Below are 27543 nucleotides of genomic sequence, written 5' to 3' on the forward strand. Positions count from 1 at the left end.
CTGCTAAAGACAACAAATGCTTGATTAAAACTTGAAGTTCTAAATAAGGAACTTCAAGTTTTACCAAATGAATGGTAGTTACAGCTGTATTACATTACATTTGAACACAGATCATTTTTAAATATAGACAGTAACAACCAATGGCAAGAGAAATAGCATTTTTAAAAGTAATAATCAGTGAAAATTGTAGGACCCTCTTTTATGCTGTAATGTCATTTAAAAGTTTACTCACCAAACCTAACTGTTCATTTTTGTTCAGTTTTAGCCTCCAGCCTGGTCTTTAACCTGGCTGATGGTCAGTTCAGCAGCCGCGCAGACCTCATTGATGCTCCTGGCAGTTCTCTAGGCAGGGGAGCCCAGGTGGCAGGGCTAGGTGAGCTCAACTTTGGTCACATTCTACTGGTATTCTTTGAACTCAGAAGATAGTCACACAGTGCGTAGCCAATGTAATTGACATTTGATTATGCAAACTTTTGACTTCACAGGAGCATGTTATGATGCACTGAACAACTTGATCTGGACCTGCTCCAGTGATTACATAGATCAGTGGTGCAACCCCGGGAACCAAGCCTTTCATCATGTGTGTCACAGGCTCGGTGTCAGCCATGTCATCAAAGAACCCAAAGGTAGACACTAACTGCACTGAGACCACAAGTTGATGACCTTTTTATGAGGTCAAGTCTGAAATTTCATCATCTGCAAAACCTGTCCCTTCACAGAGGAAACTGTGGCCACTGGCGAGGTGATCAACCAGCTACTTCATCATGTAGGTGCTATGTGTATCCACCAGCTCAACCTACTGGCAGCCAGTAGCAACAGCTTGCCACTCGGCGCCCTGCTGGGAAAACAACATCCCATTGAGGCGCGTCACTTCAGCAGCATCTGTGACATTATGGAGAAGGCCATGGTCAATGGAGATACCTGCATCATCCGCTGCATCTTGGTGGTGTTCCAGGTTAGTTTCAGCTGCAGCTCGGGACAGTACAGAACATGTCTCAGCTATTTTCTGTATTTTTTAGTTAATTTTTTGTCTGTCCCCTCTAGGTGGTGTTTAGGTTTTTCAATCCTCAGTCGGAGCAGAATAGGGAGAGTGTACGCCGTTCCGGATTACTCCTGTGGCAGCTACTCATGGCTCCAGTGGACCAGATAGGAACAGAGATTCAGAGAGAGGTGTGCCTGGCCATCAGGTAAGTGATAAATGCAATATACAGTACGTTATGCTATACACATAAAAGAAGAGTAACAGTTAAAATGTTGTTTTATGTAATCGGTGATCATAGTGATATTTAAATGAACCCTCTTTGTTTACCTCCTCTGTGTCTTTGTAGCTCGGGCCTGAATACTTTGTATCAGGGGGAGGCTGAACTCAGCAAACTGCTGAAACTTGTTCTAACTGAAGGTGAATATCGAACATGCTCACTTTAATACAGCTGACAGTTTCATTTTTTTGAGGCAATTGTATCTCATGTGGCGTGTGTTTGTGTGTGACACCCAGGTGAAAGAAACAGTGGGCTGTCTCAGCTTCGGGATGTCATCCTCACTAACTTGGCAGACCAACTGCAAAAGAACAGATTTGGGAGTGAAGAGGACGACCACTACAGGTAAGCGGCAACCCTGTTCCAGCAATATCACGTCTTAGTTTACAAACCTAAGATAGCTGTCTGTAGGTATCTACTCTTTGAAATCTTTCTCTTTCACAGATTGAGTGACGAGCTGCTGCATTATATCCTCAAGACTGTAGGCCGGGAATCCTGCCTACTCATTACCAAATGTCAGACTGTCGCCCGAGACGACTTCCAGAAGCTGCTCTCCACTGTGCCAGTATGAATATCTGTTCAGCAACACTTCTAAGCCATTTGTTTTGACCAAGATCACATGTTTTGTGATATTGCACTTGTGCAAACTTGAGATGGTTTCCCTCTCTCTGTAGGTGGTCTCACCTAGTCTGCGCTACCTCATGGCTGTTCAGAACCACCTCCTCAGTAACACCATTCTAATCCGTCCAGATGATAATGACGACAGTGACAGCTCCCTACAAGGGGAAACAATGAAGGTACAGGTAAACATCCCCCTTTAAATACCCCTTCCTCTGTTCATGTGGAGTCTGTTTGTGTGTCTGTCAATGAGAAACCAAACAGAGTAATGGGAAATATTTGTTAATGGCAATGTTTAATAAATTGTGCCCATTGCAAGTTTAATGATATCTGTTAACAGCGCTGTATTAACTAAGGATGTGGTGTTTAAACCCAACAGCTCAGATTGTGCTAATACACAGTTCTTGTTCAGTTTGTGCTTATCTGTAAGTGTAAAAATAAAATAAGTAAATGTCAGAAGTGTAAAAATAAGTGTAAAATAATAATGATGTGTACACTTTGCATATTGCCTGATAGAGATGTGATCACTGAAAATCCTGGAAGCAGTGTTACGTAAGTGTGGGCCTATTGTGTGTGTTGTTCTCAGGAGCTCCAAAACAGCATCCTGTCCCTAGCAACAAAGATCTTGGTGGGATGTGATGAAGTACTGGAAACCCTGCAGCAGGTGACCACAGCCCTGATAAACAGCGACATCCCTGACAGAGAAACAAGGTGAACCTAATTTCATCTTTTTTAAAAGTACTTCTGTAGGGTGGGAAAACTTTTTACTTTTGTTGAGCAGTGGTTGATGGATACCCTTATTGTCTTATAACCAGGGGTGCACATAACTGGTACGCAAGTACGCATACGCGACGAAAATGAGAAATGCGTAACATCACGTGTGTCGTTACGGCGCCTTTGCGTACCTGACGGTTACCGACATCAGAGATCTTGTCTACACGAAGCCATGTCGAAAAAACAAAAGACATTAAGCATTAAGCTTTTTTGGCGCTGTAACGACACACGTGATGTTACGCATTTCTCGTACCAGTTATGCGCACCCCTGCTTAACTTATTTTATTATCTTTCATTCGCAGACTTTATAAGTCAGTCTTTGGTGTCAGCTGTGTTATCATAAAACCATAATTTTACTGACAAAAATAAAACCAGAAATCATGTTGTCATTGTCGGCTCTAATGCGGTTTTTCACCATGAAACAGGATTTAGCTAAACCTGAGTAATACTCATCCTCTTTTTAAAAAAAGAATAAAAGAATGCTTGAGAAATCATTTATGGAGGCAGGCTTTTAAAGTCACACGGGCTTTGTTTTACCTCTTCAAAGTTTTCTGCCAAGCATTCATCAACTTAACATTTTTGCCCTCTCCCTTCTTGCTGTCCTCAGGTTGAAAGGCCTGGAACAGGTAACCAAAGCCACAATGCTTGGGCATCTGCTGCCAGTGTTGCTCACCTCTCTAATGCACCCCAACCTGCAGACCCTCATTCTCGCCGATGCCCTCATGCCTCAGTTGGTGCAGCTGGTCCTCTACACCAGCCAGGTTGGCACCTTAGCAGCCAAAAAGACATTTCTTTCATGAAATAAGAAGTTATTCCTCCTTCTTCTTATTTAAGTATTTATTTCCTCTATGTGTTTTCCAGACTGCCCTGTTACTAAAGACTCAGTCTCCACTTTTCACTGAAGAGCCTCCACCTGTGGGTGCAGCTCTAGGGCAGGGGGCGAAGGCGTGTGCCACTGATGACAAGTACGTTTTCTAAAGATCCACCTTAAGAATGTTAAAAATTAATTCACAATTGAATTCATCTTATTATATATTGGATCACTTTTCTGCCTAATTTAGCATTTTAATGATAACAATAATTTTTCGCCATGTTTACGGAAGAGCAAATGATCACTTAAGAGTGAAAAGCTCAGTTTTCTAAAACCAGAAATTTGTTTGTATCCTTGATATTAGAATTCTTGACGAACGTGAGGAGCCAGGTTTCCTGACTGGTCTGAAGATCCCAGCCCCATGGGCTGCTGGGAAAACAGTAGAGACAGTGCACCCTGTGAGAGACAATTACAAGTTCAAGGAGACGGTACACATCCCAGGAGCACGCTGCCTGTACCTTCGCTTTGATTCTCGCTGCTCTTCACAGTATGACTATGACAAGGTAATAACCCGCACAACACACCAGCTGTAGACACTTCATGGTCTTCACTCTTTGTAGCTGTTAGATTTATTTTGTGTCATTTCTCAAGTGTAGAAAATCTCTATTTTGGGAATTTTCACTCTAAATGTCTTCTCTGATATTGTAGTTGGTTATCTATGCTGGTCCCAACACCAACAGTCGTAAAGTAACAGAGTATGGAGGGAACACTCTGGGATATGGCAGTCGCAGTGTCTTGGGGACAGGATGGCCCAAAGACCTTGTCAAGGTACAAGAAGCTGTTTTGCACAGACACACACAGTGAATGCACGGTCTACATACAGTTGTGAAAAGATACATGTTTTTCTGTTGCCTGCTTTAGGTCGAAGGCGACACTGTGACCTTTTCCTTTGAGATGAGGAGTGGACGTGAACACAACACCCCTGATAAAGCCATGTGGGGGTTCTCCTGCACTGTCAGAGCTCAGGTAAAGCCTGGGAACACTGGCACTTGACAAACATTTGTACTGAGCATTGTTTAATCATACTGGCAGTGTGGAACATGAACAAAAGCTACTCCTGAAGATCCTTTTTTTTTTTGGTTTCAGGAGTCATCAGAGGATGTCTCTGGAGGCCTCCCCTTCCTGGCAGACCTTGCACTGGGTCTGTCAGTGCTGGCGTGCTCAATGCTCCGCATTCTGTACAACGGGCCAGAGGTGACAAGGGAGGAGGACGCCTGCCACGATTTGCTCTGCTCAAAGCTGCTGCAAAGGTGACACAGTTAAAATAGTCGAAATGTCCACTGTAGTATTGTTTGCCCATGTGATCAACATCGTACAATGCCGGCTGCTAGCGGCCAAGATGACAGACTGGTGACAGGCTGTGTTTTTTCTCCAGGTGCCAGTGGCAGGTGGAAGCAAATGGTGCGATCTCTCCTGCCCTCACACCCAGCCCCTCACCTCTACCACTCACGATTGAGGAGGACCGGGAGTTCACCTACCCCTCTGATGTGCTCATCCCACCCCCAGGCCTTATGCCAGGGTCCTACTTTGACTTGCCTCGTATCCGCCTCCCTCCAGGCATTATGGGAAGGCTACGAGAAGTGTCTGGAAGGGCCCGACCACAGTTCCGTCCTAGCATCAAGTAAGAAGTTCATGCTGTCACAGCGATAGAGGATATGCATGTGTCATCTCTGTATTCTATGCAGAGATCACAGTGGTCAGTGCCCCCAAGTGGCAAACACAGACATTAAAGTATTGAGATATTCTGTCGTTTTCAGATTATTAAAGAGAGACGGGGCCATTTTGAAATGATTCTTTCTATGTTTTCTGTGTAACTTTAAATAACAATGCAAAGTTTTGTGAGTGAATTATGAATTTTATCAGAAAATCCCATAAGATCCTTGTGATTTTGACTAGACAGACATATCCTGCTTTAAAATAGGACCAGAAATGTAGGACTTTTTGCCTTGAGACTGCATTGATACAGTACATTTTCAGTTCTGTTCAAATAGCTGTTTTCAACATAGCTGTTTCTATTCCTCCCTGTATTGTAGCTCTCACTATTCAAAGCAGCCATAGTTTTTGTGTGTTAATTGGATAAGGGATGTGATATTGCTGATATAAATGCATACCCACTATTAAGTAAACATCTTGTTGTTTTCTAGTCTAATGCATTATGTAACTTTTATACTCAACTGTTTTTTTTTCTGTAAGGGAGGTGATCAGGCCAGATGTTATGGAGGAGGTTATAGTATCTTGTGTCATAAAACATCTAAGCCTGGTGGACGCCCTTCAGTCACTTGTCAACTACCAGTACCGTGAGGATCACGCAGAGGAGTATGACCTGGTCTGTAAGATCATGGCTGAGACCTTCAAGAAGATCAATGCTATGGAGCGACAGCTGCAGGTAAAGTGACACAACATTTTTTTTAAATTATGTTAGCTTGCCATTATTTAAAGACACACTATACACGTGCAGGTTTCTCATTTTCTCTGTTTTTAATGAAGATATTTAAGCAAGTTCTTTATTAAGTAGTTTAATAAAGGGAATAGGATTAATGGGGATTATTTTTACATGCTTGTGAATTTCTAATTACTAGGATGCTGATGATGTGACAACAAATTTGAGATATTTGCATCATGGGCAGTATATTAAAATATTACCTGGAAAATTAGGAAATATGAAATGTAAAAAGAAAAAAGACCATTATTGTAAATTAGAATAACAAAAGTAAATTAGACCAGGCTACCAACCTGAACAGAAGCAAAGAGCATAGGACTCTTAGTCTGGGTCTAATTATCTCCTGTGTTGCGTTCAGAGTGTAGCGGAATTGGAACAGAAGTGGCAGAATGAGGTAGAGGAGGCCCAGCAGGGAAAGCTGGAGAACAACACTCCTTTCTTTCACGACTACCACTTCTTTGAGGTATTCTTCACTATTCAAATACACACCATGCACACCTTTTTCAATTTTTGCTCCAGGGATAATTCCATTAACACTATCACTTGCTGTGATTAATGTTTTGTTTGGTTTTTTGTTCAAGAACAAAATTAAAGAGCTGGAACTACTCTGCTCCCTGAAGGAGGTCCCACTTGACTTTAGTGACTTGGAAAATGTTGTTCTTGCATTGAGGCAAGTAATTCAGTTACTCAGTTAGTTGAGGCAAATTATGTGTGAGTCTATGCTCTAACACATGTATCTGCACCAATAGGGAGAAGTTCTTTCAGGAGGTAAACACCACACACCTCAGAAGTACCACCCCCCTTGTCAAAACTAAGGCACTGGTGAAAAGTCTGATGAACCGCACCGAGCTGCTGCTCCATGTCACAATCGCTCCACATTGCAGAAGTCTAACCACCACACCTGCAGGCACACCAGGTCCAGGTACACATCATCTTTTTATGTGTCTTCTTATGTTACTAATTAGCTGCTAAGTGAAACCTTGTTTTGATTAGAGAGGTGTTATTTCAAGCAGATGTTGAAGCTCCATGGTAAACCTTTACACTATTAAAATGTCCTTGAGCTAGTGTTCTTATTAAATTTGTGGGTGCAGTTACGTAACTCACACAGGAGTCTGACTTTAATGAATTCCTGGAAATGCATTGTTCAATTGCCTTAGTTCTGAAAATCGGTATCTTCATTCGTCAGTTATTAATTCCTGCATAATCAAAGTGTTTTAGTTACCCCAAGGCGTCAATGATGATTTTACCTAATTCATCTCATTTTCTGTGTCAGCCTCTAAGTCAGTGTCAGACGCCAAGACTGTGATCCCCTTGGTGAAGCAGCCAGTCTTCCTGCGCAGCATGTCTGCACCCTCGGATTTGGAGATGATTGCTAACCAAGACTTGGAGTTTACACACGCCCCACAAAGGTCTGTGTTGATTTAATAAATTTACTGGTAGAGAATCATTGGAACAAAACAGAGGTTGAATTTATTCTTTTACTTGTTTTTTTTTTTTGTTTACTTTAGGAGGCGACACCACCCTACCAGTCATCGCAGCAGTTCATTTACTCTGCTGCAGTCTCTGGCCATAGAGGACAGCCGGGACAAGCCAACATACAGTGTGCTGCTGGGACAGCTCTTTGCCTTTATCGGGACCACACCTGATCAAGCTGTTAGTTTCTTACTCATCAGCCAGTGCCATTTTTTGATGAGTTGTTTGTTGCCATAGCTGCATGAGAATCAATAGGTGAACTCTGTTTTGACATTGAGATATTTTATACCTGTCGTATCTGTAGGTGTCAAGCAGCAGTTTCCTGTCTGCTGCGCAGACACGATGGAGACGTGGCAGCACACGGAAGCAGGCACTTGTTCATATGAGGGAGCTGCTCACTGCTGCTGTTAGGGTGGGTGGGGTCACCCATCTGGTGGGGCCTGTCACTATGGTACTGCAAGGTGGCCCAAGGTAAGAGGAGAGGCTGAACCACAATTACAAACCATAACTACAAAATCTTTTGAAATACTGCTTAATGTTTTGCATTGTATAATAATTATACCATATTAAAGTATTATAAAAAAGTGAATGTCCCTATGTTTGATTGTGTCTCCTTCATCTGCACATCTGTTTGTGCTCCATCTGTGCAGGATTGAGGAGCTGACCTGTGGTGGAATGGTAGAGCAGGTGCAGGAGGCCTTTGGGGAGACCATGACGTCCGTAGTGTCACTATGTGCTCGCTACCCCATTGCTTGTGCCAACAGTATTGGCTTGCTTTGCACAATCCCCTACACCAGGCAAGAGAATCCGTCCATTGAATTATTGCTCTTTTCTTATTGGTGTGCTACTAGACCCTAATATTTCTTACCCACATTTGTTGTCTGTGTTGTCATAGGAGTGAGGAGCAGTGCCTAGTTCGGAGTGGGCTGGTTCAGCTTATGGACAGCCTGTGTAGTTTAAGTGGTCAGAGGGAATGCAGCTCAAATGAGAAGCAGACCAAAAAGCAGAAGGTGGCCACCATGGCTTGGGCTGCTTTCCAGGTGCTGGCCAACCGATGCATTGAGTGGGAGAAAGTGGAAGGTATGAAATTTGTAGCTATTCATTCTGACTGTGTGTGAACACCGACTAGTGTTGATCTGGAAGCGTTTCTCAATAATGAGGGCACTTTTAAAGACATTCAGGCTTTTCCACACTGTCAGATGAAGTTAGTTGTGCATGGTGTAATGATAGGTTAGTAATCATTGTTTTCTCTCTTCTAAGGTGGGTCTACAGATGCAGTGCACTCCGGTCTGGCACGGCAGGTGTCCAGCCTGCTGACCAATCACCTGGCCAGAGCCACAGAGTGCTGTGGGAATCAGGCAGCTGGCAACGATGCCTTACAGGATGTGCTCAGTCTGCTCAATGACCTTTCCAGGTAATCTCATGTATATATACCAAGTATTTATTTGTATCATCTATGTGTATATAGTTGTTTGTATTTAGACAATGTATGTATATGTTCCTTTGTTTTGTGTTTCAGGAGCCACATAGGGAAAGCTATACTCAGCCAGCCAGCCTGTGTTTCTAAGCTCTTGTCTCTGCTGCTTGATCAGAGACCCTCTCCAAAGCTGGTACTTATCATCCTCCAGCTATGCCGAGCTGCCCTGCCTCTCATGAGTGTGGAGGACTGTGGTAACGTGGCCCTGCCCTCATGGAGCTACTCTATTAACGCGCTAGATGCTGAGCAGCAAGATGCAAGTGACCCTGCCTCACGTATTGCTGCCTTGCTGCTAGCCAAGCTGGCAGACTATGTAGTACCAGGTTGGTCTCTTTTCCCTAAGAGTACTAAGTAAAAATGTGTGGTTAGATGTGACCCCTGTAAGCAAATATTTTTTTCATTAAAAATTGAAATGCTAAAAACATGATAAACTGGTTAAGCAAGTTACTTTCTCCTGCTAATTCTTAATATTTACAATATTGCTTTTTTTACCAGGCTGTCAGACCCTGCTCTCCCCAAGCTCCTCTGAGCCAGACACGAGTCTGTCCCGAGCCAGTTCCAAAGGAGCTCTGAAGTCTGAGGATGTTGGGGAAGAGGGAGAGGCGGTTGATGGCAAGCTGTCAATCTTTATCCACAAGAGAGAGGACCAGTCTTCTCATGAGGTTCTACAACCACTCCTCAGGTATGACTTCCCCTCATGTTGTGGTTTGTATTTCATATGAGTGAACTCAGTTTAGGCCTCTTTGACATGAGCGTCCTTCCTACCTCTTCAAAATACAGCAGCTCAGAGGGACGTCCCTTTCGGCTCGGCACAGGGGCAAACATGGAAAAGGTGGTAAAGATGGACAGAGACATGACGAAGGTAAAACTTTTGACATGACTAAAAATCAAATGGAAAAAGCTGAATTCAACAGTATAAGTTCACCAAATGAATAGCAGTGTTACTGTAGCCTTTCCTCACCTCCATCCATTTTGAATTGCTCCCTAGAGTGGAAGCTGCGAGGTGATCACAGAGGAGGCATCTGCTGCCCTGAGGAAGGCCAACAAGTGGGCCCAGTCTGGTCTGATAGTGAGTGTCGGTCCACCTGTTGAGACTCTGGCGCAGGAAACAGCTGGAGGCATCACCACTGGCGACAAGAAGAAGACTGCTCAGACCGCTGTTTGTAGGGACAGGAATGCGGAGCTGGCCAGGTACTGTTTGATTCAGCGATCAGACATACAAGTTAACATTTCAGTATTCCAAGTAGTCCACACTCCCATTGCAATTATAAATGCCACAGATAGAGTATGGAATATTTTGGTCAACATATGTATGTGACTGACATCAATCTTGATTTTGGTTGTAACATCTCTTCTTAAAACCTGCCTTGAACAGGTCGGACCCTGTCAGGCCATTCATCAGTGGCCATGTGGCCAACAGTATGGCTGCTGAGGTCATTGCTCTGCTGCATAGTCTGCTCACTGCTCCCGAGTCCAACACCGCTCAGATCTGGACAAGCACTGCTGAAAAGGTAAACAATTATCATGTTTCTGCCTTAACAGCTTTCATTATACTTGGTGCTGGTAACTGATACTGTAACTTCCTGCAAATACTCACTACAGATCATCACAATTCATTGAAAATAATTTCTATTTAGGCTGACATCTGTTTCATCCTTTATGACACTGTTTGTCACAAGCCTAATGCTTTTTCCTTTGGGTTTGTGGCAGGTGCTCTCCCGGGCTCTGATGTTTATCCCTCAGCTGGGGAAGTATGCTGAGAGTATTCTGGAAAATGGCAGCAGCAGTGGCAGGAAACTGGCTAAGCTGCAGGCCATCGGCAGACAGGCTGTTGCTGCACTCTGCGCCCTTGGAGGCTTCAAAGAAACTATTAAGATTGGCTCTGAGGTCCAGGTTAGTTAAAGGCGATAAGATTTTGAAAATGTTATGCTTACATATTATCTCATGTGGTATTATTTGCATCAATAAAAACACCACAACATGGCACCATTTTTTTTTCATTTAAAGCAATAAAATGTTAACTGCTGTCATATTTCCTGTGATTCCTGTGCTCTGCAGGTGGTAGGAAAAGGAGTGCTGGGGAGTGTGGGCATAGTTATGTCCATAAATGAGCAGGAGGGCATCGCTACAGTCAAGTTTCCTTCTTGTGAGTACAGGAGAGCCTGCAAAGCCTCAGACATCCTGACAGTACCAATATCACGCCTCTGCACTCCCAGATCTGAGGTAAGTATCAAACACAAGGGAGTCCTTATTGTAATGGAAAACAGCTGCCTGATTCTTACTTGTGTCTCTCTTTCGATCTTAACCCCCCCATGCCAAACAGGCTCTCCCCCTCTACAAGCTCTCAATCACAGAAAAGGTGGTACAAGCAGTGCAGTCCATGCTTTTGCCACAGGAGGGCAGTCTCTCCATTCACACTTCTCTACCAGCTACAGGAGATGGCTCTAGCCCAGTAATGGCTGCAGTGCGCTTGTTGGCTGAAATCAGAACCAGGTTAGTGAATGCTTACGTAAGTAAACATGTCTGCCATTTATCTGTACATCATGACAAAGTGGTGGATACTGATGGCCCCGCATTAAATATGTTTTGTTTTGTGAGGAGTACTTTGTTCCCATTTTGAGGATCCACTTCTAAACCTCACCAGTTCCAAATTCCAAGTGTACTAATTGTTTTTTTTGTTTTTAATTCGCTGCATTTCAAATGTGGGAACTTCTGAACTGTAACTCTTATAATGTGATGTAAGAAATGCTATGAAAAAAAACTATAGATCGGACACATATCACATTTTTTTTTCAGGGCATGCCTGGTGATGGCACAGCTCCTGGAGGACAGCTCCTTCTGTGAAGAGTTTATCCAGCAGTGTCCTGCTGCTGTTGAGGTTCTCAATCTGGTTGCCCAGGAATGCAGCCCCGGTGAGCTTGTATTCATGCAAATCATTTGAGCACCCAAAACTTGTCTAATACAGTGTAATGCATTTGGTCTGTAACCCCATACACGATTGGAAGCTGTGTGTGTGTGACAGATTTCTGCCATCTTGTGCAGGGGAGCGTCTTGGCATGGTGGAGGCTCAATGTGAAAGAGTGAGAATGCTATACCGCGACTGTGCTCGGCCACCACCTCCACCTCTGCAGACAGACAGGCGCCAGGTAAGAATTACCAAGTTTATAGAATAGATTTCTTAAATTTTTGCAGTAATCAACAGCTAATACAAGAGAAATCCCCCCTCATGGAACATACACATACATACTGCAGAAAATACAAACTTATCATGGAAGATAGTGGAAAATCAATTTTTTGTTTGCAGAGACAGAAAAAGCTATAAATGAGCTTTTCCCTTATTAAAGAGAGTTTAATTTCAGTCCTTAAAAAGGGTTGATGGAAAACCACTAAAGTCTGTTGAGCATGAATTAATTAACTGACAACTGAAGCCAAGATAATTATCGTATAAAATTCTTATATTGCTGCAAGCCTGAACTCATAATGCACTCAAAAACCTCCAAAGACATTTTAATGTACTACAGTCTGATATGTTTCTAATGATCTCCCTTTGATGTACTCGCCGCACCAGCCCAAGGAGATCACATGGTGTCCATCCAGAGTGTTTCCTCCGGTCCGTGCCTGCATGTTCTCATCCCGTCTGACCTCTGTCACCTTCTTGGCTGATCCAAGTGCTGGAGGAGGTCTGCCCAGAGGCACATTCATCTACGCCACCTCTCCTGTACCAATTCAGGTGCGCTGATCACAGCAGAATGCACTACTGCGTTGATATTTGCCATCCCAGTGTTTTTGTAAACATGTATAAAAGCAGTAAATGAATCACTTGCTGATACTTGTGCCTACCCACAGACTTCTATTTACCTCTCTTTGTCCCTACAGGCACCTTCTTTTTACTGGGAGATAGAAATTGTCTCCTATGGAGACTCTGAGGAGGACAGTGGCCCGATCGTGTCCTTTGGTTTTGCCACTGAGGCAGAGAAGAGAGACGGAGCGTGGACCAACCCAGTCGGCACATGTTTGTTTCATAAGTATGTTCAACTGCATATTAAAGCTGAGACACTCCATCTTTTTCCTCACTGCTCTGTTTCTGACTTGAGTGCTGACTGCTATCCTTCTCTTTTGTGTCACTCTGTCTGTGTGTGTTTGTCTCCTGTCTGTTTGTGTGTCAGTAATGGTAGGGCAGTGCATTATAATGGCTCCAGTCTGCTGCAGTGGAAAAGTGTCAGGCTGGATGTGGCTCTACTTCCTGGTGAGACAGGAGACAAAATATGTTTTTTTTTCCCATATACAATCTACCATCTCTTTTGTTTGGATTTAGAAATCCATACAGTGATGTGTGTCATGGATTTCAGCTAAACTCCTTAAAACCATTGTATCTTAACTGGCTGCTTTTTCAACAAAAACCCTTTTTGCAAATATATTCTGCTTCCTCAACTCAAGCTCTATCGAGTGTTCACGTTTTAAAATATGTCATTGCCTGTTAACATCATTGCTGAGATACGATCTTACGTTTGCATGAACACAGGTGATGTGGCTGGAATAGGCTGGGAGCGCTCTGAGGGCACTCCTCCACCCCCTGGTCAGGCCCCTAAAGGCAGAGTCTACTTCACCTACTGTGGCCAGCGGCTCAGTCCCATTCTTGAGGATGTGGCTGGTGGAATGTGGCCCCTGGTACACATTCAAAAGAAGGTGGGTTTCTGCTCCTTAAAATGACCTTGAAAGCTTTATATTTGAACGGTTTTTAAGCTTTTGTAAAATTTGGTTAATTACTCACATGTAATATGTATTTTTCAGTTTTCCCACAAGATTAATGTAGTTGGTCTTCTGTTTTGTTTTTGTATAGAACTCAAAGATCCGTGCCAACTTTGGAAGCCGGCCTTTCGCCTACGCAGAGGGCCAAGCACACAGAAATGCAGCTGACTTGTGTGTGGACCTTGCAGAGGAAATAAGTGCAAATTTTGAAGCACTGCCCTTTGCTATGGCTTCAGACAGTGATAATGATGCAGGTGCAAGTGTTACATCAGACACTGGTTCCCATGGACCCCCTTGCCGGATTGCTGCTGTTGCCGTTGCCCAGCAACGTATGTCTATAACCTTCATTAAAATGTGCATCCTTTCACTATTATTTAGATTTGTTTTAGATATCTTTTTATGAGTTCATAGCATGTGTTAAATCTGCATTTTCTTTTTGTCTTTTCCTGTCGGTACAGAGTACAACAGTGACCTGTCGTGCCATTACAAGGTGGAGCTGAGCTACGAGAACTTGGTCACCTCTGGGCCTGACTCACATCCTCCACCTATTGCAGATGATGAGAGTGATGATGAGGATGATGACGATGTTCCAAGGGTGAGTTAGGACTCCACTAATCCACACTGTGTCAAGAAAATGTTGGCTTGTACATCTCATGATTTATTTTGATTTGGGTTTGACATTAGGAGGACCACTATGCCCTGCTGGTCAAGGCCTGGGAGACCAAAGTGTTTCCGACCATTCGTAGGCGGTTCCGTAATGAAGCTGAGAGGAAATCTGGCTTGGACCAAATCAAAGGAGCTCTGCAGCTGGGTAAAGACAGAAGGAATATCAATAAAACAGACTAAAAGTCTGGTATAACACAGCAAGTTACTATAACATAAAAAAAAATATCTTGCCAACATCATTTGGCCAAGACAAGGAACACAGAGCTTAGCACATCCACAGACTTAAAGGTTTAGTAAATAGATTGTGACTGCGTTTCTGTGTCTGAATCTAAACATGGATGAAAGTGGGTTGCTGGCCCCTCTAAAAGCTATCAGAAACTATGTGTCAGAACATGGCTTGAGTGGGGAAAAAATGGAACTGAAGAGAAATGGAAAATATAGAAAGGTGAATGCCTGTACTGTTGAAATGCTTCCTACTTTATTACTAATAATGGCGGTGCACTACTGCAAAATACAAGCGGGCGCTGTTGTAAATATAATTGAAGTGAATTATCTTTTAAACCAGAAAAAGGTAGGACAATGATAGTGCCACAGATAGATTTGAAATGAAATTAGCTGACAAAAGTTAATAACCTAGTTTATTAAATGGATATCAAATGAATACCCATTCTGAGTTTTCCACTAGTATTACATTTGGAAATGAGGTTACATAAAGGCAGCTGTAACACTGTTTATCTCTGTGGTGTATTTCATTGAAAACAGGCATGGTGGACATTGCAAGACAGACAGTGGAGTTCCTGTATGAAGAGAATGGTGGCATCCCCCGGGACCTCTACCTCCCTACCATTGAGGATATCAAGGATGAGGCCAACAAGTTCACTATTGACAAAGTTCGCAAAGGTACCACTCACCTACATTGCTATACAGGTTGAAATTATCTAACCTCAGGGAACATTGTAAGCACTGCATTAAAATTGTTTTGCGTTTTCATTGGCTTTGTTGATAAACTGCTTTTTCATCACAGGCTTGACAGTGGTCATCCGCTGTCCTGACAGCAACAACACCAACAGCACTACAGGGGGAACAGCACTGCCCAAGTTTGCTATCCGGGGAATGTTGAAGACCTTTGGTTTGCATGGGGTGGTGCTGGATGTAGACTCCGTAAGTACAATACTTGGCGCTTCAGTGCCGTCACAGGAACTTTATTGGTAAACTAACTGGTTTTTGTGTTTGTGTGTTTGTTCAGGTGAATGAACTTGTACAGGTGGAGACTTACCTGCGCAGCGAGGGGGTGCTGGTGAGGTACTGGTACCCTATTGAGATGCTGGAGCGCCCTCCTGCTGGATCTCGACGCACTGCGGCTAATGGCTTAGTCTCACTAGACAGCAGCAACATTCAGATTCATAGGTAACATATGAGCGTGATCTATATGCATCGTGCTCTTGTGTAGAAAATCACATCTATTTTACTGCTTTGCTTCAGGGAACTGCTTCGCTGTGAGAGTGCGCTGGCCCGGTTATACTGCCGTATGGCTTTGCTCAACATCTTTGCCCCCAAGAACCCCCACACCTTCACTCGCCTCTTCCACATTCCTGCTATCCGTGACATCACTTTGGAACACCTGCAACTCCTGTCCAATCAGCTGCTGGCTCCACCGCTCCCTGGCAAGTATAAATAGTGAATAACTCGATTTCTCAGTGTGGTGTGAATGTCTGTTGTTTTTCTTTGCTGAATGCTCTGATGTTGTTCTCCCTGCAGATGGCACTATCAGTTCAAGTTCTATCCTACTGGCCCAGTCTGTGCTTCATAACCTCCAGGGTCAGAGCTGCTCTCCCACAGACCTGTTCTATCAGGGCAACGCTCAGCCCATCCGGGAGTGGTTGACGGTGGCCATCACCCGTGCCTTGCATCAAGGAGAGGAAAGCTTACTGGAGCTCACAAAGCAGATCTGTTGCTTCCTACAGGTCAGCTCTGCCAATCAGTACTTGATTTAATGAACTTGTCTCTTGATACTCTTTGTCAAGCTGCTAAACTACTCCTATAATTCTGTTCATTTTGACAGAACGCACCAGAGCAGTTCACATCTGAGGAGTTTCCTGTGACAGAGTCAAAGGTTAGCATGGATGTCAGCTTTCCAGGTGCTGCATTTGTGATCATTTCCTGCAAAGAGAGCCAGCTTGGTTGCCGCAAAGAGTGAGTTACACTTCAGTGATTCACAATGAATTCAGATTTCTTACCATCCACTTCTTGCTAATTTTTCATTTAAATATCTCTCCCACCTTTTCCACTCCATTAGCTCAAGCCTGTACAAAGCTCCCTGGGCGCGAGTCATGGTGTATGGTCTGGGTCACAAAGTGCGTAGAAATGGCCAACTGAATCTGATGGAGGCTGTGTGCTATCCTCTGGATGCTTCACCTACCAACACAGGCCTTACTCCCCCTCCTACCACTAACCAATACCCCTCTGTTATCATACCCACTGATAAGGTGCACATCAAACTGGGTGAGTACCAGACTCCCAGAAGGAAATTCATACAAGCTGCTTTAACTTTTCATGGAAAAAAATATCTTACAAGATAAAAATGAATTAAATAACTTATTTTCTTGATTACAGGGGTGTCGCCCCCTCCTGGTGCTGTGCTGTTGCTGCACTCCTTGCCGCTGGAGTTTCCTCTGGCCATGGCGTTTGCTGAACAGCTGTTGACGTGGAAGCTGGGAGAGAGCGGTGAACGGTCAGAGGATGAGCTGGACACAGTGCCCTCGTCTGTGCTGCTGCAGGTGGTAGAACTACTAGGTAGGTTGAACATCCATTTTGACAACATTTAACAAGTCTAAGTTATTAACCAGTTAGTATGGTTGGTGTATACATTAATATAAAGTACTGTAACCATAGAAAAATCCTACCCCACAATCTGCCAAATGATTGGTCTCAAATATTAAAACTGTTTTAAATTTTGTTCTTGATTTTGTTTTATGGCCTTTGGACATTGTTTAATGCTTATGTGGTGAAATTTTAATAGATTTTAATAAACCCTTTTGAGATAAAAAAAAAATATAGTGATACATTATCACTTTCAATGTGGGATGTCAAGTCATCATACACCTTATTGTTGCAAGGCCAAAAAAATGCCAGTCTTTTAAAATATTCACCGTAATTGGCTTTGAAAGCTTGCAAGGTATGTTATACCAAACATAAACAAAGATTTCCCAACATCCTGTTCTAATTTTTTTTAGGTGGTTTGCTTTGGACCACCGATCTGGCTCCTTCCATCAAAGAACTCATCTTTCACTTGTTAGCTGAGGTCTTGCGGAAGATTCACCACTTGGAGCAGCGCAAGAGCCCAGCTGGCCTTTCCAGCTCCATTGCTCTGCTGCTGAACCCCTGCCTCGCAGTGCTCATGGCCCTGCAGACTGAACTCCGAAAGCTCTATGACCGGGAGACTCAGGGATGGACTGCTGGAGGGGCTGGGGCAGGGGGGTCTTCATCTGGAGGCATTTCATTGGCTCTTGGGGCAGAGCAGAGCCGGTTCTCCACCTACTTCCACGCTCTGATGGAGGTGTGTCTGGCTGTCGCTGAGGTGACACTTCCTCTCAATGTTGGTGGTTCTTCAGTGGGAGCCCTGTCTTCCACTAGCGCCCCCAACCTCAGTGACTCTTCGTCATCGTCGTCATCATCTCCAGGTCAGACACCGCAGAGCCCCAGTCTGCTTTCCAAACGTAAGAAGGTGAAGATGAAGCGTGAGAGAGCAGCAGCTGCGGTGGCAGCAGCGGTCTCTGGGAAACGGGGAAGTGGAGGTGCAAGGTTGTCAGAGAGTGACAGTGCCCTGCTGAACATGGCGGGCAGTAAACCTGAGGACATGCTGTGGTTCCACCGCTGCCTCACTCTCCTGATGATCTTACGACATCTTGCCAATAAAGACCCGCAGGGCTTAAGTGTGACCAGTGATGCAGTGACAGATGCCTGCCAGGCCTTGGTGGGTCCCACTGCCCACAGTCGCCTGCTGGTGCTCTCAGGTATCCCCACGCACCTGGAGGAGGCCGTGGTTCGAAATGCCATCCGCAGGGCTTGCAATGCACATGGAGGGCTCTTCAAAGATGAGGTGTTTATCCCTCTGCAGGAAGAGGACCCCAAGAAGCCCAAAGCTGGAGCTGGGGTTTCTAGCCCTCAGGATGGCAAAGCAGGCCCTGAACCTGAGCGCCCTTTCCCTAACAATGGAGGTCCAGAGAGTCCTGACAGCTCCAGCAGCGTGACTCCAGCTCTGAGTGTGAGCGCTTCAGCCTCTACCAGTCAGACCTCCATCTGTAGCTCCTCTCAGGGAGTCTCCCGCACTGCCAGTGAACTTTCTGTCGATCAGGAGCTTCAACCTCTCACCCCTGCTGCTGCAGGTTCAGCTGTTACATACCCACAACAGGGCCCCCAAGACCCCCAGACTGTTTCTAGTCAGGAGAGTCTAGATACCTCCTTGTGTAGTACAGGAAGCCTGGGGAGCCTGGGCAGCTTGGGGGAAGCTCTAGACAGTGCAGATACGCCATCAGTGTCAGATGGGGGCTCTGTGCTCACAGTCACCTCACTGGAGAGCAATGCAGTCATGGCGAGGCCCATCAAGGGCTACGCTGTCATTGAGGTTGGTTAACTATGAGCACATTAATAGATCTAAGCTGTTTTGATTTTGTTTTGTTCTGAGGAAATACGCTTATCCTTTTTTATTTTGCTAATTATAGGTTCGTTCTCGGGCCAAAGTGGAAAAAATCCGTGCCAGTCTTTTCAACAGCAGTGACCTGATTGGTTTGTCCAGTCTGGAAGGTGAAGAAGAGCTAATGGAATTGACCAATGAGGAGATCCTCACCGCCTCCAGTGTTAACCAAAGCCTGTTTGACACACAGGGAAGCTCTGCCCTTGAAGACTACTTCCTGGACAAATCAATCAGAGGTTGGTGTTTGGTCAGATCTTTTCTGCTTTTCCACAGTGACATTAGTTCTGCCATTATAATACCTTAAATGATTTTCCTCCATGTTTCCAGGTGACAAGCTTGTGCCTGGAGCACGAGATGTCCTCACAGATATTTTTAAGAGCTGTGTGCACTCGGAGCAGATGCTCAGCCTCACACCGGCCAAGCCGGTTAAAGTGTCTGACATTTACCTTAGCAAAGAGCAGATCAACTCTCAGACACCTGGCAACCTTCTGCATACTTTCTTCACCAACGTTCGTCCTCCTAAGAAAGTACTTGAAGACCAGCTTACTCAGGTACATAGCAAGTGGTGTGCAGTAACGGGGGAGTTATCTTCTTATTAGGTCAAACACATTGTTAAAACTTTATACTATATTTGCATTCAGGTGTGTCACAATAATTTGTTTTTCATTCAGATTCTAAGAAAGTACGGTACTCCCAAGCCCAATAAGAACAAGTACAGTAAGGCAGGAAAAGAGCAGCATCAAGGGAAGGTTGTGAGCACCAAGAGGCCCATCACCAAACCCCCCACCAAGGAAAAGTCTGTGCTCAACAGCGTCCGGTGACTCATTTCCCACAATACACTTTGAAATGCAAGCACAAGTTTAGGTTTAGGTTTTTACTTTGACACAGTGATGAAACTGAACTTTTCCGGTCTCTTGCCTCTGCCAGGACTGCGCTGAGTGAGAAGAAGACAGTCCTGAAGCCAAAATCACCTGAGAAATCCAGACCTGATGAGAAAGATGTGGAAAAATCTCCTGCTAAAAAAACTGAAGGTTGGTAGTGGTACATTTTGTTTAAGCTCTGCTTCCCTCACGTTGCTTAAATTAGGATTTAATATTGAGTATTTAATATTGATATTGATATTGAGAATTAGTGAATTTATTTATTTATCTACTGAAAGAAAAGGGAAAAGAGCTTTTGTTTCTGCTTTGTTTTATATAACTGGAACTTTGTTGCTCAGGCAAAATGAGCAATATTTGAATTATCACTTTGCACGGACTCGTGATAGACACGGACTTGTGATAGACACTATTGTGATGCTTCACTATCCTACAAGAATAAATCTTGAGTCTTGAGTTTTGACCACTTTGTTTTCTTTAGTCCCAGAGGAGAAGTACTTGACACTGGAAGGCTTCCATAAATTCGCTGTTGACCGTGCCAAGCAGGACATTCGCAGCGTCTGGAGGGCAATTTTGGCTTGTGGTTATGACCTCCACTTTGAAAGGTGAGAGCCAGCCTTCAGACTGCTGTAACTCAAATACTGCCATATATACACAGGCTTTCGAGAAACTCACAATGTCGTTTTGTTGTGAACAAATGTGTCCCCTTAAAAGCTTTATCAAATTCAGTGTGATCCTAAATTAAAAAAGTAATTTGTAGTTTATCAAATTTCCAGTCCAATTTGAAATAGTTGTCAGGAGTCTTCTTGAGTTGTCAACACAGATCACACCATCACATCTGCATTTATTTTCTGTTCTTTATTAATAGGAATTACATTGACTTAGAGGGAAAAAACATACTACAAACATACTAATCAGACTTAATGACAAAGTAAGCTGATGCAGTTGTTTAAAATTGTATATACTTGTGTAATGTATATGCTTATGTCTTTACCCAAATCCCCCTTTAAACAACAAGATGTCACCAGCATCACAGCATTCCTGTCATTGTCTCCTATAATATTCTGCACAGTGTGCTATAGTGTGTATAAATGCTGTATATAAGACACTCTGCTTACCTTTTAACATACTGGAGGGTATAAATATGAGTGAGACCTCTGTATTTAACAGCAGCTATCCTCTGTACTAGGTGCACCTGTATAGACACTCGTCACGCCCAGAAAGCCTGTAGGAAGTGGAGCTTGGAAATGGATGTGGCATTGGTCCAGTATATCAACAGGCTGTGCCGTCACCTGGCTATCACACCAACCAGACTGCATCCCCATGAAGTCTACCTGGACCCCAGTGATACCGCTGATCCCCGTGTAGCCTGCCTGCTCAGTAAGAAACGTGCCCGTGCAGTAAAGCATGACTGTGCTCTCATTCACAAGAGATTCAAGTGAACAAAGCCTCACCTGATGATGTGATTTTGTTAATCCATTGTACATATTGTCTATAATGTAATGCAGGTAGCAAGGAAGGGACTCTGAGACATTTATTTTGGCTGCATAGTTCACCCTTGTTCCCTTGTTTTCAGCTTCATAAAACGTTTTGTGTGTTTTCAGATGTGCCTGTGGAGAGTCTGCGTTTACGCTTCGCTCTGCTGCAGTCCCTCAACAACACCCTGGAGAGTTTCTTTCTGCCACTGGTGGAGCTACGACAGACGCATACCTATCAGAACAGCATTGCAGCACTGTTATGTGAGGCCAAAGGTGAGCAGGATCTCAGCACAGATCTAGAAGGTTAATGGAACAAAGCCAACTATGTGGGCCATGTTTGTGAGGTGTGACTGTATCAGTTCATTGACCTATTTATGAAAGTTGCTTTGTTAAAATACAAATATCTGAAGTGAAAAACACTGTGAATCTGATCAAGTCAGATCTTTTTCACCCTCACCACTTTGTTACAGGTCTAATCTTCTATGACACTAAGGTCACAGTAATGAACAGAGTGCTGAATGCCACAGTACAGCGAACAGCTGACCACGCTGCTCCAGAGATTACACTGGACCCTCTAGAGATTGTGGGAGGTAGGCATTCACTTGTTCACATGTTTATTTTTGTCCCATTTCATATCATTTGTGCTGGTTCTTTGCTAACATTCTTTCTGTGTGTTTGGCATGTCTCTGTCCTTCAGGTGAGATCAGATCATCAGAGAACACGTATTTCTGCCAGGCAGCACGCCAGCTGTCCTGCGTGCCGTCATCCCAACTTTGTGTGAAACTGGCTAGTGGAGGAGACCCGACCTATGCCTTTAACATCCGCTTTACTGGAGAAGAAGTTCACGGCACAAGTTAGAATTTCTCCTTTACATCTTTTTCTATACTGCCTTACAATCCTTTACTTGTCAAGATGGGTTTTTGTCAAACCTAACCGTAGCTGTGACGGGTCTGTCTCCACAGGTGGCTCCTTCAGACACTTCCTATGGCAGGTGTGTAAGGAGTTACAGAGTTCTGCTCTTTCTCTGCTGCTCCCCTGCCCCAGTGCTGCAGCCAACCGCAACAAGGTAATGTTTTCCAGTATATGACATGTTTTCAGTTTGTCCTGTTTTTGACACTTTTGTTCTTTAAAACAAGACGTATACTATATATCCTGAGTGGCCTGATGCAAAACTACTGAGTGTTCTGTTCATATCAGAATCCCAGGAATACCGTCTTCCTGAGAATATTATCTGGCACAACAAAGTTAACCAAAGATGACTAATATTAATCATAGTTATTTTTCGTTTCCTCAGGGGAAGTACATCCTGACGCCATGCCCTATAAGCTATGCAGAGGAACAGTTGTTGCACTTCTTCGGTCAGCTTCTGGGCATAGCCATCCGCGCAGATGTGCCACTTCCGTTGGACCTGCTAGGCTCCTTCTGGAAGGGCCTGGTGGCCGAGTCCCTTGACCCGGAGCAAGACCTGCAGGAGGCTGATGTGGTCACCTACAACTATGTCAAAAAGTTTGAAAACGTAAGAAACCTTGGTCCTGATGTCATCATGCCCATGTCATTAGTTGCTTGCTGAAATTAGGCTCCTATCCCTGCTAAAACCAAGCTGCCATAACACCTTCATTTGACCCTGCAGGTGAGTGACGAGACAGAGCTGGAGGCCCTGTGTGCGGAGATCTCCTCCCAGCACCATTCAGGAGAAAGCCCGGACTCCCCCAGCCGGCCCTGCTGCACCTTTACCTATGTCACTATGACTGGTGAGGAGGTGGAGCTTTGTCAGGGAGGTCGCAACCTCACCGTCAGGTACAGGAAACTTGCTTAGCTGTTTGTTCATGTTTCTACTGCATTCTGCAAATAATTTGATGCAGTGCAAATTTTCCCCAAAACTGTATTTACCTACCCAGCTCTTGAGTCTGTTCTCATTCTGGATGTAATATATGCTTCTTTATGTTAAGCTGGGAGAATAAGGATGTGTATGCGCGGGCAGTGCGGAGCCTTCGTCTCAGGGAGCTGCAAAACGTGGAGTGTATGACAGCGGTGCGTGCAGGACTGGGCTCCATCATTCCCCTGCAGCTGCTCACCATGCTCAGCCCCCTAGAGATGGAGCTGCGCACGTGCGGCTTGCCTTACATCAACCTGGAGTTCCTCAAGGTGAAGCTTATGTTTGTTTTAAATTTGTTTATACTAAATTATGACATCCCCCCATTCAAACCTGCTCTGGGCCAAGTGCACAACAGGTATGTCAGTGTCAGCAACTTAGAAGATTTTACTGTTGATTCACATTTACTTTTGTACTATAAAATTTACATGAGAAACACTTTTTCTTTTTTACCGGTTAGTATTAGACAAACTGATCTCAGTACACCCTACTCTCTCCCTGTGTAGGCTCACACCATGTATCAGGTGGGTCTGATGGAGACAGACCAACACATTGAGTTTTTCTGGACCGCCCTGGAGATGTTCACTCAGGAGGAGCTTTGCAAGTTCATCAAGTTCGCATGCAACCAGGAGCGCATCCCATTCACCTGCCCCTGCAAGGACGGGGGGCCCGACACTGCCCACGTTCCCCCGTACCCCATGAAGATCGCCCCTCCTGATGGAGCTGCAGGTAATTGCCAACACAGTCTCAACAGCGCCGTGATTGGACACGAGGGCTGCTATCTCCGTGTGATGTTCTTCTTAGTGCTGTTGTTGCAGAATCTACTGATAGTGATTATCAAAGCAGCTCATGTTGTCTTTCAACCTTAGACAGACTTTGAACATGTTGTTTTCGATAGCTTGAATGTTTTTTTTGAAATTAGTCGGTGCGTATCATGGGGATGAACTCAGCAGTTCCATGTAGGAAGACACACTGTTAAGTCTTCTGATACTGTATGTGATCTTCACATTCGCAGAAGTGGGGTCTATCTCAGTTACTATTTTAAGTCACTGGCTAAATCAGGCACTACTAGGGTTTACTACAGATAAGATAGCTTAACACTCTTTTACTCACTTTTATCACCTTGAAAAGCTTATCATTTGCTACACAGCCTTCTGGCCACATTCTGCAGAACCATGAAATACTCCGGTGGTAATCATACATAACAAGACTGATTATGGAAAAGCAGCACCAGGCGATTTTGTTGTAAAACACCTTCCTGTTTTTCTGCTCTCCAGGTCAGCCAGACTCGCGCTACATTCGCGTGGAGACCTGTATGTTCATGGTGAAACTGCCCCAGTACACCTCACTGGATGTGATGCTGGAGAAACTGCGATACGCCATCCACTACCGCGAGGATCCTCTCAGCGGCTAAGAAGTCTTGACAGCCCAACGTTCCCAAGCGTTTATACCCGCCCCCATCCTCCACCCACTCTTACTTTTGACCCCTGCCTCCCCTCGCCCCCACACTCCTGGAGCCTTCCTCAGACCGCAGTCCTCTATGCTCTGCTTCTCCAACAAAACTACAAATTTAATTTAGCTTTTATTTTAGGTGGCTATTAATGTTTTGCATGTTTATCCCTGCTTCTTTTTCTTGCAGTTTACATAAATACTACATGTCATGATTATGTTTGATGCATATTTTTTGAGGAATTCAGGGAAGATAATCTGAATTAACACTGACACCGACAACAAGTGTCTGTTCTGGATGCACTGAATTTGAGGGTGGCATTGAAGTGAAACAACTGTGACACCGTTTTTTTTTGTTTTTTTTTTGTTCGCCTTTTCCCTTCCCCTAACTTTGACAGAGGGTTTAACAAGGTTCAGTCCAGATCTGTGAATTTACCAACTTAATGTGATGACTTGATATCAGCACTTTACAGTTGCAAGTCCAATTCATGATCACTGAACTCTCAAGTGTGGTCTCAGCTAAACTAGCTCTACTGAGTTGTTACTGTAAAGGCAACAAACAAACTGTTATTCTCCTGATGCTTAACCTAGCTGCCTCCCTCTGTCCTCCCCTCTGTGGGGGTGATGTTCAGAAACATGCCTTTGCTGTACAGTAGGAGCCCCTCTCTAGAGGGCGATGCTGGGTGGTGTGTGAAAAGAAAAACCCCAAATGATTTTCACAGAATTATCTGACGTTTGAGACAGAGGTACGACTACTACCAAAAAAAGAAAGGACACATGTGATGCTGCCTATTTTTGGCCACATCAGCTATGAGCAGGCAGAGGATGTGAAGTGCTGTACAGGATATTATGTAGTTTACTGCCTGTTTTAAAAAATACGAACTGCTAATGGACAAACTAACTTATGCCTATATAAACTGAATACATTTTATTCAAGTCTCTGAAGAGAGGGTATTTAAGTCATGTAAAAAAGTCATATTAATCTATTAGTTTATGAAATTGCTCTTTTGATTTTGCGATATCCAAGTAGCTGTGGACGCATGGTAGGTCAGGTAGATTGGACGATAAGAGAGGCCTGCTGGTTCTTACATTTTCAGGTTTATGAAACCAGTGATGCTTTGTGAAAATGGGAAGGAGATGATGTTCTCATGAGCTGCTCTCCTGCATTGTTTGTGTGCTACTGCTACTGAATGTTCAACAAATCCCACCCCCCCTTTGTTCCCCAACATACACAATCTACACACATACACTGGGGAAGGGGCGGTGGATTATCTTGAGTTCTGCCTTTTCATAGTTTTCATTAATGAAAGATGAACAGGATTCTGCTGTTATTTTTTTTAATTTTATTTTACCCATAACCAAATGTTTAGCTTTGTAAAAATTAAATTAAAAAAAAATGTAAATAGACTGAAGTTATGTTTGATGGCAGTTTTTATTAATTGCTAATTCACTTCACCTTATAATTTTTGTTTTTGGTTTGCACTACTCTTCCAAGAAAAGATTCAAAAATGAGCAAACTAGGTGATGTCTGTTGGATATCCAGTTTGTTGTGTTGTTATTTTTTATGAATTTTGGAAATACCAGTAATCTTATCACCTTTGTCTTGTACTCAGATGGAATCAATTTCTTCTACTCATGGTGAAACATGTTTTCTTGTGTGAGTAAAATCGCCATTTTACTTGGATAGAACTGAAAAACAACAGAATTAATATTTGACGCGTATTGGGTTGTTGAATTGCTTGCGAGTTTTGGTTTTGGTTCAGTTCTTTTGAAGGGTGATATACCGCTGCTAACAGGGACGCTCTCTCTTCTACTTCCTCCTGCGGCGGGGGAGTAGATAAGGTTAGAAAAAGGACATATCCATACAAAGAGGTGTTGCGATAAAATGTGTGCTGTACATTTACTTGATATTTATTACAATTATTTATGGTTGCATTAACTTAACTTTTACTGTCTTACCTCTGCACATCAGAAACTTAACATATCTAAAATGGATTATACAGATGTAAAGAATCAGATGGCATTTGAGATTTCTGTGTCACAATAAAGAAATGTCTTCATGTACAAACTGTCTGACTGTCCTGCTTTATATATTCAACACATTGGTCAGATAAACATTCAGAGTGGTGGGAAAACATTTCTCATAAACGGATGTTTTCTACTGCAAAATCCATCCAAAATGGGTCTTTTGTCATTTGACATAAGCTAGTGGACTCGCCTGCTACATGTTCACACAAACAATGACTGTTGATCATGATGAATGATGCCTGTGAAGCATGTTTTGTGTCCTTTAGGACATGCTCTTTATGTAAGGCCCCGCAACCAACTCTGGTTACATCACCACTGGCTGTAAACCAGACACCTTTTCAAAGCAGCAACTGCTGGGCCAGGCCAGTTCCAGCTGGATCTCTAGTCACTGCTCACTGAGTCACACTATCTCTTCAGCTCCATTATGTGCTACATTCAAAGAGAACATCTACATCTACAGTTGTGGAAGTAGTGTTTACACCACTGACTGCATATGAAAAGGTTCAAACAGTGTAATATATAAATATTTCTGTGTTCCACTGCACCCACTTTATATAAGTTATGTATTGCGTGAACTATACTGTGGAGCACCAGCGGTGTGTCACTCAGAAGAGTCCTGTACAATGGTTGAGTTCTCTCAGAAAATGATTTAATAATAATAATTAGAAAAAGATCAGTCTGACGCTTCATATTTTATCTCAAGTAAGGTTTCTCATTTTGAGTACCACCTCCACAGCACTTGCCAGGAGGAATCCAAGGAATGTCCCCAGCATGTTGACTAGTCAATTTAAAAAGAACGAAGTCATCTGTCCCTCACATA

General features: G+C 43.7%; 1 protein-coding gene across 2 annotated transcripts in view; it reads left to right on the top strand.

Annotated features, from left to right (window-relative positions):
- The window catches only part of LOC139623871 (probable E3 ubiquitin-protein ligase HECTD4), a 36987-nt gene extending 10224 nt beyond the window's left edge, over window positions 1-26763 (top strand). The window contains exons 10-76 of one of the 2 annotated variants that reach the window (XM_071482473.1): window positions 260-373; window positions 486-626; window positions 720-955; window positions 1045-1187; window positions 1329-1399; window positions 1496-1601; window positions 1701-1821; window positions 1931-2059; window positions 2461-2585; window positions 3256-3409; window positions 3510-3613; window positions 3824-4022; window positions 4168-4287; window positions 4381-4485; window positions 4606-4769; window positions 4895-5140; window positions 5713-5905; window positions 6318-6422; window positions 6541-6633; window positions 6713-6881; window positions 7233-7368; window positions 7468-7612; window positions 7737-7903; window positions 8083-8229; window positions 8328-8512; window positions 8693-8846; window positions 8952-9232; window positions 9405-9591; window positions 9690-9771; window positions 9898-10100; window positions 10285-10420; window positions 10620-10802; window positions 10968-11132; window positions 11233-11402; window positions 11706-11821; window positions 11952-12055; window positions 12478-12639; window positions 12786-12934; window positions 13076-13155; window positions 13432-13595; window positions 13750-13987; window positions 14117-14253; window positions 14343-14469; window positions 15087-15224; window positions 15349-15485; window positions 15571-15731; window positions 15807-15988; window positions 16083-16288; window positions 16387-16517; window positions 16621-16826; window positions 16938-17117; window positions 17558-18948; window positions 19046-19253; window positions 19345-19568; window positions 19689-19834; window positions 19945-20048; window positions 20377-20500; window positions 21085-21275; window positions 21500-21646; window positions 21844-21963; window positions 22071-22226; window positions 22336-22439; window positions 22668-22889; window positions 23004-23170; window positions 23323-23518; window positions 23753-23975; window positions 24524-26763. In XM_071482473.1, the coding sequence (XP_071338574.1) occupies window positions 260-373; window positions 486-626; window positions 720-955; window positions 1045-1187; window positions 1329-1399; window positions 1496-1601; window positions 1701-1821; window positions 1931-2059; window positions 2461-2585; window positions 3256-3409; window positions 3510-3613; window positions 3824-4022; window positions 4168-4287; window positions 4381-4485; window positions 4606-4769; window positions 4895-5140; window positions 5713-5905; window positions 6318-6422; window positions 6541-6633; window positions 6713-6881; window positions 7233-7368; window positions 7468-7612; window positions 7737-7903; window positions 8083-8229; window positions 8328-8512; window positions 8693-8846; window positions 8952-9232; window positions 9405-9591; window positions 9690-9771; window positions 9898-10100; window positions 10285-10420; window positions 10620-10802; window positions 10968-11132; window positions 11233-11402; window positions 11706-11821; window positions 11952-12055; window positions 12478-12639; window positions 12786-12934; window positions 13076-13155; window positions 13432-13595; window positions 13750-13987; window positions 14117-14253; window positions 14343-14469; window positions 15087-15224; window positions 15349-15485; window positions 15571-15731; window positions 15807-15988; window positions 16083-16288; window positions 16387-16517; window positions 16621-16826; window positions 16938-17117; window positions 17558-18948; window positions 19046-19253; window positions 19345-19568; window positions 19689-19834; window positions 19945-20048; window positions 20377-20500; window positions 21085-21275; window positions 21500-21646; window positions 21844-21963; window positions 22071-22226; window positions 22336-22439; window positions 22668-22889; window positions 23004-23170; window positions 23323-23518; window positions 23753-23975; window positions 24524-24660 (11657 nt within the window). In that variant the 3' untranslated portion in view covers window positions 24661-26763. The remainder of the gene's footprint in view (window positions 1-259; window positions 374-485; window positions 627-719; window positions 956-1044; window positions 1188-1328; window positions 1400-1495; window positions 1602-1700; window positions 1822-1930; window positions 2060-2460; window positions 2586-3255; window positions 3410-3509; window positions 3614-3823; window positions 4023-4167; window positions 4288-4380; window positions 4486-4605; window positions 4770-4894; window positions 5141-5712; window positions 5906-6317; window positions 6423-6540; window positions 6634-6712; window positions 6882-7232; window positions 7369-7467; window positions 7613-7736; window positions 7904-8082; window positions 8230-8327; window positions 8513-8692; window positions 8847-8951; window positions 9233-9404; window positions 9592-9689; window positions 9772-9897; window positions 10101-10284; window positions 10421-10619; window positions 10803-10967; window positions 11133-11232; window positions 11403-11705; window positions 11822-11951; window positions 12056-12477; window positions 12640-12785; window positions 12935-13075; window positions 13156-13431; window positions 13596-13749; window positions 13988-14116; window positions 14254-14342; window positions 14470-15086; window positions 15225-15348; window positions 15486-15570; window positions 15732-15806; window positions 15989-16082; window positions 16289-16386; window positions 16518-16620; window positions 16827-16937; window positions 17118-17557; window positions 18949-19045; window positions 19254-19344; window positions 19569-19688; window positions 19835-19944; window positions 20049-20376; window positions 20501-21084; window positions 21276-21499; window positions 21647-21843; window positions 21964-22070; window positions 22227-22335; window positions 22440-22667; window positions 22890-23003; window positions 23171-23322; window positions 23519-23752; window positions 23976-24523) is intronic. The other variant, XM_071482474.1, reaches the window with a different exon arrangement.
- Window positions 26764-27543: the final 780 nt, after the last annotated feature.

This window comes from Trachinotus anak, unplaced genomic scaffold (assembly GCF_046630095.1).
Source record: "Trachinotus anak isolate AG129_WGS33_773 ecotype Australia unplaced genomic scaffold, CSIRO_AGI_Tana_v1 ptg000008l, whole genome shotgun sequence".
Lineage (NCBI taxonomy): Eukaryota > Metazoa > Chordata > Actinopteri > Carangiformes > Carangidae > Trachinotus > Trachinotus anak.